The sequence below is a fragment of the Asterias amurensis genome, chromosome 4 (genome assembly GCF_032118995.1).
Source record: "Asterias amurensis chromosome 4, ASM3211899v1".
Lineage (NCBI taxonomy): Eukaryota > Metazoa > Echinodermata > Asteroidea > Forcipulatida > Asteriidae > Asterias > Asterias amurensis.
In genome coordinates this window covers 18746324-18760117 of record NC_092651.1, presented here as the reverse complement: position 1 = coordinate 18760117, position 13794 = coordinate 18746324, and the positions used below count along the sequence as shown (strand labels likewise).

The 13794-nt window shown below is 38.3% G+C and overlaps 1 protein-coding gene across 5 annotated transcripts in view; it reads right to left on the bottom strand.

The window, feature by feature from the left end:
• The window catches only part of LOC139935988 (adhesion G protein-coupled receptor L3-like), a 64268-nt gene that overhangs the window by 28350 nt on the left and 22124 nt on the right, over positions 1–13794 (bottom strand). For all 5 annotated transcript variants that reach the window (XM_071930663.1, XM_071930664.1, XM_071930661.1 and 2 more), the window contains 3 exons: positions 6747–6906; positions 6037–6227; positions 3748–3919 (listed from right to left, as the gene is read on the bottom strand). In XM_071930663.1, the coding sequence (XP_071786764.1) occupies positions 3748–3919; positions 6037–6227; positions 6747–6906 (523 nt within the window). The remainder of the gene's footprint in view (positions 1–3747; positions 3920–6036; positions 6228–6746; positions 6907–13794) is intronic.

Sequence of the window (13794 nt, the reverse complement as noted above, 5' to 3'; positions counted from 1 at the left end):
GTCCTATGGCTCGAGATCAGACTAGTCCCAACTCTTTGTGAGATCCATCCCTGGACACGTTTGGCAATTACTCAAACTATATAACAACATAAAAATTTACTTGGTAAAGAGCAACAGAGAGCTAAAACATTGTTAGAACCGGCTCCCTCTGAAGTAACATAGTTTTTGAGGAAACTTCTCACTAAAATATTTGAATCTGAGAAAGACTTCAGGCCTGAAGCCTTTCTGATGCATCTGAAAGCACACACATTTGTGCACCAAGGGTGTTTTTCTTTCATTATTTTATGCAACTTCGATGACCCATTTGAGCCCAAATTTTCACAGATTTTTTTATTTGTAAGCATATCTGTTGGGATACACCAAGTAAGAACACTGGTTTTTGACAATTACCAAACGTGTCCACCGCCTTTAAAAAGAACCCATGGTCACTTCCGGTGGTGTTAGAACTCAACCTGGCCATGGATTACACAGAGGCCCTGTTGCCCTTTGTCCTGGACTTAGTGCCCTCTCAAAAGTTCTCAAAGACTCCAACACTTTTCTAATTATAGTGTTCTTTGGAATAGGAAAATGGCCTTACCCTCTGAAAATAAGTGGTAGCAAGCCATGTTAGTCAGGTAATTGCACAGAGGACAATAAATTGGGAAGATGAAGTACTTGCTACTTAAGCTCATGCAGATGTTTATTTATAATAATATTTATTATATAAATAATGGAATAAAAGGGTAGCGACGAGTTCTTAAACGGCTGTTTACAACCGGCAGTGTCGTTGACGTGTGATAAAGGGCCAATTATCGTACGGCAACGACCCTGCAAGGTTTTAAACAGACGTTTAAGAACGAGTTACTACTCTTTTATTCTTATTCATAAATGCCTTTTTGTTAAAGAAATGTTAAAAAATACAATTAAAGACAATTTAACAATTGAAAATTTGAGGTTTGAAATATCTTTTTCAAAAACTTTGTGAAGAATCTGTTTGATGCGCATGGGTTGTGTGTACGCGCGCGCGCTTAGATTAGGCACCGTTCTGCGTGATAATCTTGCGCGCCCAACATGCGGAAGCCAGTCGGTTATAAACTTCTCCAGCTGGTCATTATCAACACCCCCACGTGACGCGCTCTCCACCAATAGGAGTAGCGAAACTGTCTGGGGTATTTATGAGTAGTAATTAAAGTGCTACATGTTATTTTCCTCTAAAAGCTAAGACATATTAAAGTAGCAAATCAATTGTGAGTTTACATACTACCAATTTTTAATCAACACTTACCCATACACATACACCATCGTGTGACCGACTATAAACAGGCCTTTAGAAAACGCCAAGGCTTATGTGGTACTTGCCTTTCTGCCCGAACCATGTACCAGGCCTGCTAATGCACGGAGGCAACAAAGGCGATTGTACCCCTGCCCCTGGTCATTGCTTTGGTGCCCTTGAAATGTTCCAGTTAGAAATTTACAATTGCCTCATAGGGTGCCCTTTACAAAGGAGAAACATTCCTTGGTGCCCTTGCCCTTTCAAAAATGAAGTATACAGTCATGATGTACCCTAACAAGAGCTGTGGATCTTTAATCATGTGGTTGCCATTACTCTGGAAAGACTTCTACAGCCTATAAGGTTACCACTATAAAACAATCATTCGTAAGTTGGTTAGTCACAAAGGGGAGGTTAAGTGGGGATGACAAGACAGCATGCTGGATAAAAACTACCGCGACTAGTGACCATGTCAGTGCCTGTAGCATCTCTAGGCCTACAACCTCTACGCCTACAACCGTGGACCTCCTACCATGCTCCTACTGTCCCTCTTTTGTTCCAACAGCTCCCATTGGTTTTGTACATGTTTTCCAACTGTGGACCTTTCCCGAACCATGGAGTCTATTGTTCCTCTCTTGTTATAGGTCCCCGGTTTGAATGTGTATACCTACTCTATCACACATGCTGACTTAGGGAATTCTCAACATCACCTGTGAGAGATTCAACATTATAGCAGGAGTGCAACATGTTCCTACTTTAGTCACACACTGAGTGAGAGGTGTCAGTTTGGGGTGTCAGTTTGTGCAGGTGCATTTCAGGGGGATATACTTTGGGGTCTGGCATGCGCATCTGAGTGAGCAACAATAACAGTCAGGAGGTGTGAGGGTGCGATTAACATGTGACATCATCATCATCATCGACACCCACGTACCTATACTGCAAAACGTCCCTTCGTACCCGGGTTGACAACTACAGACAAACCCGTCGACAATGTCAACGCAGTTGACGCCATGTTCCCCACATGGCCCTGACAGACACTCGTTTATATTATTGTCGCACGTCTTGCCGTCCCAGCCAGGGGGGCATTCGCACCCGAAGTCAAGGCCAACGTTGTAGCAGGTACCCTGGTTGGTGCATGGGGAGCTTGTGCAACCCAGCACATCTTCAAGATGTGGACGGAGGTGTGTTAAACGGATTTAGGAACAAAAATCAACTGGTTAGAACAACAGACAGGATGCAAAAAAATATGACTTGCAGTGATATCATAATGCAAATTCATATTCTTCTTTTGTAGTCTCATTTTTTTCAGTGACTTTTATTAGTCTTTAAGTTTTCGTACTTAATTTGGGTACTTTTTGTAACACAAATCACATCGTCCACATATTTACATTAAACTCACGATTTGAAGATAATGATAGTAGAAAGCTTTCCCTACAAATATTATTTGCTGGGGTACAGTAATTTTTGAAAAATAATTAAAACAATGCTAAAATAATTTTCGCCTCCTGAGAAGAATATTATAAATTATATTTGTGATTAATATTTCAAAATTTGTGTGAGTGTGATGTCAATCTGTGGACATTGTGTCTTGTGTCCTACAAAATATACCCAGGCCCTTAAAGAGTTTTTAAAACAAAGTTTTGCTAATGGTGCAGTAAAAAAGGAGATGTTCAATGGTGTTCTAAAAACCATTGAACCGTTGTCGATGCAAAAGAGGTTACATCTGTCACATTTTGTTTGCCAGAAAAAGTGTTTTGTGCCATTGTATAAACCAACAAACATTCATGGTTTTTATTATTAGTCTCATTTCTAGTGGAGGTTCCATTTCAAGACTTCCATTATTTATTACAATACTTGACGTTTTCTTTGGTTACAGTCAAAATATGAATTTTCCTATAATAAAAAGAAACACAAGCTTGCCTGCCCCCAAGATGCTCCAGGACCACATAACAGGACTGCAAGCTGTTAAGCAGTAAATGCTGCTTGACAATTTTCTCTGGAAAACTTACCGTAACTTTTGCTGGTAACAGATTTCTGCTAAGCAATACATTTCTTTGCTTAGCAAGTTCTTGTGCTTTCATGCACAAATGTTAAAGACAATGGACACTATTGGTAATTGTCGAAGACCTGTCTTGTCGCTTGATGTATCCCAACATATGCAATAAAGAACAAACCTGTGAAAATTTGAGCTCAATCGGTCATCGAAGTTGCAAGATAATATTGAAAGGAAAAAACACCCTTGTCACATGAAGTTGTGTGCTTTCAGATGCTTGATTTCGGGACCTCAAATTCTAAATCTGAGGTCTCGAAATCAAATTCGTGGAAATTTACTCCTTTCTCGAAAATTACATTACTTCAGAGGTTGCCATTTCTCACAATGTTTTTTACTATAAACCTCTCCCCATTATTTGTAATCAAGAAAGGTTTTATGATAATAATTATTTTGAGTAATTACCAATAGTGTCCACTGCCTTAAAATCATTATCTAGTAAACTCACCAGTAGAGTAGACCAGTTGGAACATCTCATCCACTGGGTTGGAATCACCAGAAAATGAAAAGTACAAAAAATTTGTGGTAGAGCTGACATCGTTAGGCGGTGAGAGAGATGGGCTGTCCGTTTGACAAAACTGACCCAAGAGATTGGCTGACTGGCTGGAACCATCATAGAACTGCAACCATTAAAAGTATGAGTCGTATAAAATAGGAGGAACAAGATCATTTATTAGATGGAAACTTGCATCTGGATAAACAATAATAATTTTTGGTTTTACCCATCTATAGGCATCGATGTGTGTTTAGCACTGTATACTCAGTACTTTCCCATAGTTCCGTGGTATTGATGATCTTAATAAAAAAATCAGCTGCCAAATTTTGGACTTTTAAAATGTACAAGCCACCATTGCAGGTTATCTAACGATACGCCTAAGCACTGTATCCTCAGTGCTTTCGCGAGCTCTTTGAAAAAAAAACATATTCGGGTGGGCTTCGAACCAACGAACTTTGCAATTCTGAGATCGTTTATGTTGGATTTGAAATTTGCATGGTTGGAGTACAATCAAGTGAGGTTTGCGGTAGCACCAAACAACCCTCTTTTGAGTAAGTGGTGGTTCTGAGAAGAACCAGTGGTTGACAACTTAACATTATCTAAGGTTGCTCTTATTGTCTTCATCAGAGCATATCGATTGAAACGATGAGTTGTCAAAAACCACTTCGGGTCAGAATGACTACTACTCAAAATAAACTTGGTGCTACCGAAAAACCTCACCCGAGTCTAAATAAAACAATAGTAAAAAAAAATAAAAAATACTCATGACACTTCTTATAAACGGTTTCCGTTTTCATATGATACAAATAAATTTGTTAATCTTAACATACTGTCAAATAATAAAAGACCCAAATAAATTATAAATTAAACCAAAATTTAAGTTTGAGATGAAGAATACTTGTTGCCAGGCAAACTAAAGGCAGTGGACACTATTGGTAATTACTCAAAATAATTATTAGCATAAAACCTTTCTTGGTAATGAGTAATGGGGAGAGGTTGATAGTTTAAAACATTGTGAGAAACACAAGGGTGTTTTTTTCTCTCACTATTATCTCGCAACTTCGACGACTGATTGAGCTCAAATTTTCACAGGTTTGTTATTTTATGCATATGTTGAGATACACCAACTGTGAAGGCTAGTCTTTGACAATTACCAATAGTATCCAGTGTCTTTAACTCTAGAGACAAGGCATTGCAAAGATGTTCAAAACTACTGGCCTCGAACTACTGGTCCAGTGTAATATTCGAGGCCCTGTTTATAAAGATCATGTAATGGAAAAAACATTTCAGGCCGTTTACCAATGGCATTTATTCTTTACACCCTCATCAACAAGCGTAATGATGACAACATCACAACGAGACAGGAAATATGCAACAGGTGGGACCACGGCATCGGTCTCTTTCAACAAGGAGAGGTGTTTATGTCTTAAAGGAAATGAGAGCCCTCACGTCGCATGGCGTGGACAGGTGCAAAACTGCCTTTGCAAGGATGAACCATTGTCTCTTATTATTTCACAATGATTTTGAGTGAAGGTGTTTCTTTCTTTTCATTTTTTGTAATCTTTGTTTCTTGTCACGTTCAATTGTTCTTCGCAGTGCAGTGGAATAACCAGAGGGGGAGGGGCTTAAGGCTGCCCCCAGAACTATTCCCCTCCCCTCATTTTAAAGACATGGCAAAGGAGGGGCACCATGGTAGAGCAGGGGCACCATGGCAAACGACAGGCAACTGAGGCCATGGCTTGTTCCATGTACTTCCATGCCTGGCCTTAAATGATACATTTAACAGTGGTCGGGTTGGCCTAGTGGTTTCTTTCCTCACCTTCCACCTCTAGGACCCTGGTTCGAATCCCGCCGGGGACACCATGTTAGGATTGGGTTTTCAGTCCCAACCTGATTGTTCCTGGGTTTTCCTTAGAATAACTCTCACATATAAACCACATGGGAAAACTGACTGGGTAAATTTTAAAATGATTGCCAGATTGGGACTTGAACCAACGAACTCTGGATTAATGTACCGGCGCTCTACCAATTGAGCTATCTAGTCCTATGTATAATGTTGGTGGTCTTCCTATTTTGTCAATATTTTTTGTCCACCCACATCTCAAACTGAAACTTCCTTCCTTGTCTTCTCTCCATTGTTTACTCGCCTGTATAGTGATTTAGTTCACTTTTTCTGAGAACCAATCAAAATAATTAAATAATTAAACCTAACCCCCAATTCCTTGTGCCCCCCCTTCGTACCTGGATGTTAGACGCTGCACAGTCGTTGTTCAGAAGCAATTTGTCAAAGTTAACATTGATGCGGTGACCGGGGTCTGTCTGTAACAGCCAGCCACAGCTGATGTCACCTGGGTAGACGTCAGGGTACAAAGGGCTCTCAATGAACCCACTGCCTCCCGCTGGTACAGTGATCGTCTGGCCAGAGCATACTCCTGCGATGAATCAGATCATTTATTTCAGAGATTTTTATTTTGAGAAATAGGTAAAGATGTTCAATTCATGTTAAGGTGAGAGCTACCAGCACTTGTACATTGCAGTACGCCATTTGTGCGCTAGATTTGAATAATGTCTGGTAAAATTACGTACTTGGTCACAAGTTACCACTTCAAAATTAAAAACTATTGTGCAGGTTTGCCCCAAACGATATTACTCACATGTGAGGCTTGTACTCGTATAGGGAGAAGAAGAAAAACAAGGCTAAAAAGCCACTCTTTGTATGGGGCTACAAGAAGACAAAATTATTAAGAACGCAGGGGAGCTGAAGGAAGGAAATGATATTCCTCTCAAAACAGTCTGCGAACAGGGGGTTCCAAAGAGATGAAGTCTGTGGTATAAAGCTGTTGGAATGGCTCGTTGATCCACATCTCAGCAGATCAAGAGTGTATGGGTGAGAAGAAGCAGAAAGTCTTGATTCACGCTCTTGACCTAAAACTACAAGAAGCAAAATATACCTGTATATAAAATCTTGAAACCATCATAGGTGTTTGTGTCATCCGAATGAAAATGAAGAACCAAAGAGTGGCCACTGGATAGAAGTGGCGTTGAAAATTCTTGCCCGCAGAAAGTTTCACCACCGAGGAGTGGAGCATCAGTGTTTTCTCCATCATAGATCTGTCAAATAAATTTCAAATAATTTGTACATGGCCTGGTATTCATGCAGGCCATAGCCTTCATTGCCCCTGGTGGCCTCAGTGCCTTTTAAAAGTTTCCTTAAAGGGACATGTTGCCTTGAATCGGTCGAGTTGGTCCATGAAACACAAACATGCCTAAAAATTGCGTGGTTTTCCTTTTACCTTACGAACTAACACGGTCAGCCATTTTGTGGAGTCAAACACTTGACCCCACAAAATGGCTGATGGTGTTAGTTTACAGCGTTTTAAGGAAAACCATGCAATTTCGAGGCATGTTTGTGTGGATCATTATTATGGTATCGAAGTTCTATATAGCGCACATATCTACCAATACTCAAGGCACTGAACGATATACAAACTTTCATTAATCTACTTTTAAAACATCTTGCTAACCATATCAATTTCATAACAAAAGGTTTCAAGCACTTTTCATGGACCAACTCGCCTGATCCAAGGCAACGTGTCCCTTTAAAATTTTCAAAAGGGAAGTGCCCTCTGCAAAATGAAAATGGCCTTGCCCTTTCAACATGTTCAAAAATGAAATTCCAGGCCTGTGACATCACCAGATATTCCTATTAAATTGGTAGCCAAATATTTTTTTATTTCGCTAAAAAAAATTAGCTGCCAAATTTTCCTGTGTACAAGTCGCAGCTTATCTGACTTTCAAAATGCATCGTAGGACATCCTGTTTTCAAGGTGTCCCTAAAATCGAGGCAAATCTTTTACCTCTCTGTGCGCAATGTAAACAGTCCCTAGATAAAATGTTTGTGGTTTGACTCCCTTGAAAAAAAAAATAATAAAAACACGTAAGGCTCCACTGGTTAGTTGCACTTGTAAATGGGTCTGTCCACACTAATGGGACCATTTGATGTGACTTTTTTTTATAAATGGGTGACAAAAATAAACAAGAAGAGTTTTGTCAAGCTTGTTTCCCATGCACATTCCAAATCACTTCAAGGTTTTTGCATTGTTTGCAAAGAGCAAGACACATTTATCTGTATTTTAGCAATAACTGGGGATCATCTTCAAGATGATTATGTTTGTAACAGGGGAATGTTGGACAGACATTTCGTACATAAATGGTGAGAAGGCATAATAATATAAACAGATTGCCAAAAATGTTGTCCCCTACAATGCTGTCCCTGCAAAGAATGTTTCCAGGCAAAACCAAGACATCTGCGTGGGTACTCAAGAAACTACAGAGAATTATCTTGAAGATATTAGGTTTGTAACATAGACAGATATTTGTCACAATATGTCCGTCCATGTTAAAAACAAACATTCATACCAGCTGAAAAACCTCAAGGTACTCTTGGTTTTTACAGATAACCATAAAAATAGGGGCAATGGGTCTAACTTAATTAACCTTTGAGTAAATCAATTAATTAATTATTTGTGTCATCCATTTCTAGTCAATTCCAATACAAAATGTCTGTCCTCGTTACAAACAATGTGTCTTAAAGAAAACTGCGTAACTTCTTAAATAATAAGACATTTGTTATACTGTTTGGTAAGCACACTCACTATCAGCAGAGAATTGTACAAAACAAAATACAGGGAAAAATGTTGTATTTTGTGTACCCTCCCAGTCACAGTCCAACAAAAAACAGTGGAACAAAAAAGACCCATTAGTGTGGACAGACCCACATGCAAAACCTTTGGTATTTTAGGCATTTCTACAAAGTACAAAAATATGTCATAATGTTGGGGCCATAAAAGAAATTGCCAACCGAAAAAGTTTCATCAAACTCTATTTCAATTCACAATTCATGATGATCAAATCATGTCACTGAACATTCTGCTGAGCATTCTGGGAAAAAATACAGAGGTTAAAAGAAGCCGTGTGCCTTATATGATTTTTTAATATATTTGGAGAATTTCAAAGTTATCACTGTTTATTTAACACGCTTTATTTTAAATGTAAAGAAGTATAAAAAAAAAAACATAAAAAAAAAAACATATATTTTTTGCAAATTAGCATGGTAATTATTAGAATGTCATAACAAAATATTTTGAGTAAAATGAAGACAAGTAACTGCTGGCTATACAGTCATACACAAAGTCTCACAGAATACTTGTAACCTGTAGTCACTGCAGATGTTTCCTCCACGTATGGCTTCACCGGGAAACCTTACTTTCTCGTTTGCCTTGAAAACAGGAAAAACTCAAAACAAAATGGGACCAGTTGAAGTCATCGAAGATCAGTGTGTGGTCTGAAAATTTCAATATCCATCAAGTATGTTTGTATACTTCTTATAAACAAATGAAGGTAATCAGGGCACCAGTTGATAATGGCATCATCATTATTTTGTATCCAATTAAAGAAAAACAACATAATACCTTGAAAACAGGACACCACCAATTCGGGTTATCTAACTATTTTGGAAAATTTCTGTACGGCGCCTCATACGATTTGAAATAATATAGTATCTAATTTACCTCAATGAGATATCCTGTTTTCTTTTTACAAATGAGTGAAATAAAAAAGTGGTGCCGCCTGTGATATTATTTGCTTTGGCCCAAAGTCTCACAGAACTCAACTTGACTTTGGCCATGTTTTTTGGGGCTGTGACTACTCTCCTCTAGAGTAGGGGAGAACTATGCGATTCTTTCCACTCTCCTCTCCTACGTGGAGACGCGAGACGATAGCGGAACGAACCTCATCAGAGTTATAGGAGTCTCGCCTACTTTAGCTACCCCTCCTCAATGAAAAAAAAAAACTGGTGGCAGGATACGGAAACGATTTTGGCACAATCTAAAAAGTAGACGAGTCAACCAATTCAAGATGGCTTACTTGTCATTATTGTTCCTGTTTGTCTGGTGAAACTCACATGACATGACACCTGAGTACCATACGGCATAACTGGGCATTTTTCAAAACTTACCGAGGTGGCTTATTTGATATTTTACATCTACTTTTGGAGCAGTTTTTCCACGAGCACGTACACAACAAATACACACGACTTGTACATTATATAACAAGGAAGTGCACTGTGAATGATTGCGCATGTGCATTGCTTAGTTTCAGACCGCACCAGCTCCTGTCAGTCAGCGGATTGGTTAGTAAAGCTACATTTTCATTGGTGGAAAGTCCTAGACAAAAAAAAAACATAAAATGGGTGGGGATGTTATTCTTATTCCGTTGTTGGGTCTCAAAGATCATGTTCGTAAAGTAAATTCCCTACAGCCGGAATGGTTTAAATTTCTGTTTGACGATGTGTTAGAATTAACAATGCACCCTTTTTAGTTTTAGTTTCACAATCGATGACAAAACAAGTGTCTGTTACAAAACTCACTGACTGAAACTGCCTCATACAAGAAGTACAGAGTGCAGTGTAGCTCCACCCACACACAAGGTAATTGATCCAGATCACACAAACAGCCAACAGGGGGCAGTTGTAAATTTTCACTTGTAAGTTTGTTCAGGACTATAGGCCCCTAAGGAAAATTAAAACACACCAGAAAGGGCAGCTTCAGTATAGTAGCTGAAGTGACCACCTTGTAGAGCAGGGGGAAGGGGGGGGGAGGGGTGAATTAAAAACCAGATCCCCAAAAGCTCTGAATGGGATTCGGTGTGAATTGAAGAGTACTTCCTTAGTTGATAATGGTGGGGGGGGGGGTCCATGGGACCCAATGATAGATCCCTCAGGGCCTCAGATTGAGTAGAAACACTAGGCTAAGTACTCTACCACTACTAACAAGGTTCTAATGTGAAACTAAAGGTACTATTCTTAAAAAACAAACGAAACTTAAATTGTAAAATACATGCAGAGACGGATGTGTTCAAGAACACCAGCCTTCTTTTGAGACTTGGGTTTGCTTCAATGACAAGTTTTGTCAGTACAAGCATTTCTTATGACAAATTGTTTAACTCTGAGAAGGCAGCTTTTGAAGAACTCAAAAGTCAAGTCAAAGATGATCAGGGACCCTCAAGAGCCACATCACGCTCTACTAATATCTAAAAAAAATATATGATCTAGCCAAGCTGGTTACAGCTGCAACAAGCATTGATCCAACAGTAACAACTTGATCTTACCAAAGAAAAAAAACCTAAGCTAATTATCTTGTAAAACAGCAGCAGCATCATTTACACAGCTAAAGATTCCTTTTTCCCTGTGCACAATTGGTGCTTATTTAAATAATTGGAAAATACAACAAAATGGTTTTTAAAATCCTTGCAATTTTGAGGAATTCAGGTACATAACATGACCAATGCACCATAACTCCTTCTGCTTAGTCCAACTATAAGCCTAGATATGAAGATATGAAAATCACATGGCAGTTTGGTAAAACGTCAGCAGTTTATTGAGCATTTTGTAAGCTTGGGTTTTTGGGCCAAAATTTAAAAAATCTGTGATGCAGGCATCACAAAATTTTCAGATTTCGGGTCAACAAATTTTGGGTGATTTTATGGTTTCAAATGATACAGAAAGGACTATTGAGCACATTTCGTCAGTGTGGGATAGGTAAACAAGCTAAAGATGGAGATTTATTGAGCATTTTGTAAGCTTGGGTTTTTGGGCCAAAATTTAAAAAATCTGTGATGCCGGCAACACAAAATTTTCAGATTTCGGGTCAACAAATTTTGGATGATTTTATGGTTTCAAATGATACAGAAAGGACTAACTACTGAACACATTTTATCAGTGTGGGATGGGTAAACGAGCGAAAGTTTGAGATTTATTGAGCATTTTGTAAGTTTGGGTTTTTGGGCCAAAATTTAAAAAATCTGTGATACCGGCATCACAAATATTTCAGATTTCGGGTCAACACATTTTCGGTGTTTTTATGGTTTCAAATGATACAGAAAGGACTACTGAGCACATTTTGTCAGTGTGGGATGGGTAAACGAGCAAAAGTTTGAGATTTATTGAGCATTTTGTAAGTTTGGGTTTTTGGGCCAAAATTATAAAAAATCTGTGATGCCGGCATCACAATATTTTCAGATTTCGGGTCAACAAATTTTCAGTGATTTTATGGTTTCAAATGATACAGAAAGGACTACTGAGCACATTTTGTCAGTGTGGGATAGGTAAGCGAGCAAAAGTTTGAGATTTATTGAGCATTTTGTAAGTTTGGGTTTTTGGGCCCAAAATTATAAAAAAATCTGTGATGCCGGCATCACAAAATTTTCAGAATTGGGTCAACAAATTTTCGGTGATTTTATGGTTTCAAATGATACAGAACGGACTACTGAGCACATTTTGTCAGTGTGGGATGGGTAATCGAGCAAAAGTTGGAGATTTATTGAGCATTTTATAAGTTTGTGTTTTTGGTCCAAAATCCAAAAAATCTGTGATGCCGGCATCACAAAATTTTCAGATTTCGGGTCAACAAAATTTTCGGTGATTTTATGGTTTCAAATGATACAGAAACCACTACTGAACACATTTTGTCAGTGTGGGATGGGTAATCGAGCATAAGTTTGAGATTTATTGAGCATTTTGTAAGTTTTGGGTTTTGATGCCGACATCACAAAATTTTCAGATTTCGGGTCAACAAAGTTTGGGTTATTTTATGGTTTCAAATGATACAGAAAGGACTACTGAACACATTTCATCAGTATGGGATGGGTAAACGAGCAAAAGTTTGAGATTTATTGATAATTTTGTAAGTTTGGAGTTTTGGTCCAAAATCACAAAAACCTGTGGTGCCAGCATCACAAAACTTTCAGATTTCGGGTCAACAAATTTTTGATGATTTTATGGTTTCAAATGATACAGAAAGGACTACTGAGCACATTTTATCAGTGTGGGATGGGTAAACGAGCAAAAGTTTGAGATTTATTGAGCATTTTGTAAGTTTGTGCTTTTGGTCCAAAATCCAAAAAATTTGTGATGCCGGCATCACAAAATTTTCAGATTTCGGGTCAACAAATTTTCGGTGATTTTATGGTTTCAAATGATACAGAAAGGACTACTGAACACATTTTGTCAGTGTGGGATGGGTAATCGAGCATAAGTTTGAGATTTATTGAGCATTTTGTAAGTTTTGGGTTTTGGGGCAAAATTATAGAAATCTGTGATGCCGGCATCACAAAATTTTCAAATTTGGGGTCAACAAATTTTTGGTGATTTTATGGTTTCAAATGATACAGAAAAGACTACTGAACACATTTTATCAGTGTGGGATGGGTAAACAAGCAAAAGTTTGAGATTTATTCCGAATTTTGTAAGTTTGGGTTTTGGTTACGAACTGAAAAAAATCGACCATGCGGGTATGGTCAAAAATTTCCGATTTGGGGTCAACAAATCAAACAAACGAAAGCTTTAAACACAAACAAATCCAGCTGGAAGCCCTGGATAAATTGGATAGCATTAATAGCCAAACTTGTCTTTTGCTTTACAAATTCTTTGCCTTCATTCAAATGAAATCCCATACATTTTGCCAAATTCATTCAAGACTTGTTGGAGTTTACTGTACAATTCTCTGTTCTTTTCCCCTGAAGATTAACTTTATTTTAAATAAATCAGATTAGAGGGATCTCGACCCAAACAGATAAGGTTATACAAGATGCATAGATGAATATCTGCATCATGTCATCCCGCTGGACTGAACAGTGAGCCAAGGACTAGAAAAGTTGGTAGAGGAGCATTGTGTTATGGCCGGGTGTACTTTGGTAGATACTCCAAGGTAAGGACTATACAATTTTATGACATCAGGTGAATAGCACTGAAGAGCTGTAAGTTATAAACAGTGCTAGAAATTACCCACTTTGCAGAATGGAGTTTTAGAGAAAGAGGTAATTTTTGCACAAACACTTTTGAATCTGTGAAAGGCTTTACACATGAAGCCTCTTTGAAGCATGTGGAAGCATGTACTTCTATACAATTATTTCTTTCATTATTTTCTTGCAACTTTGATGGCA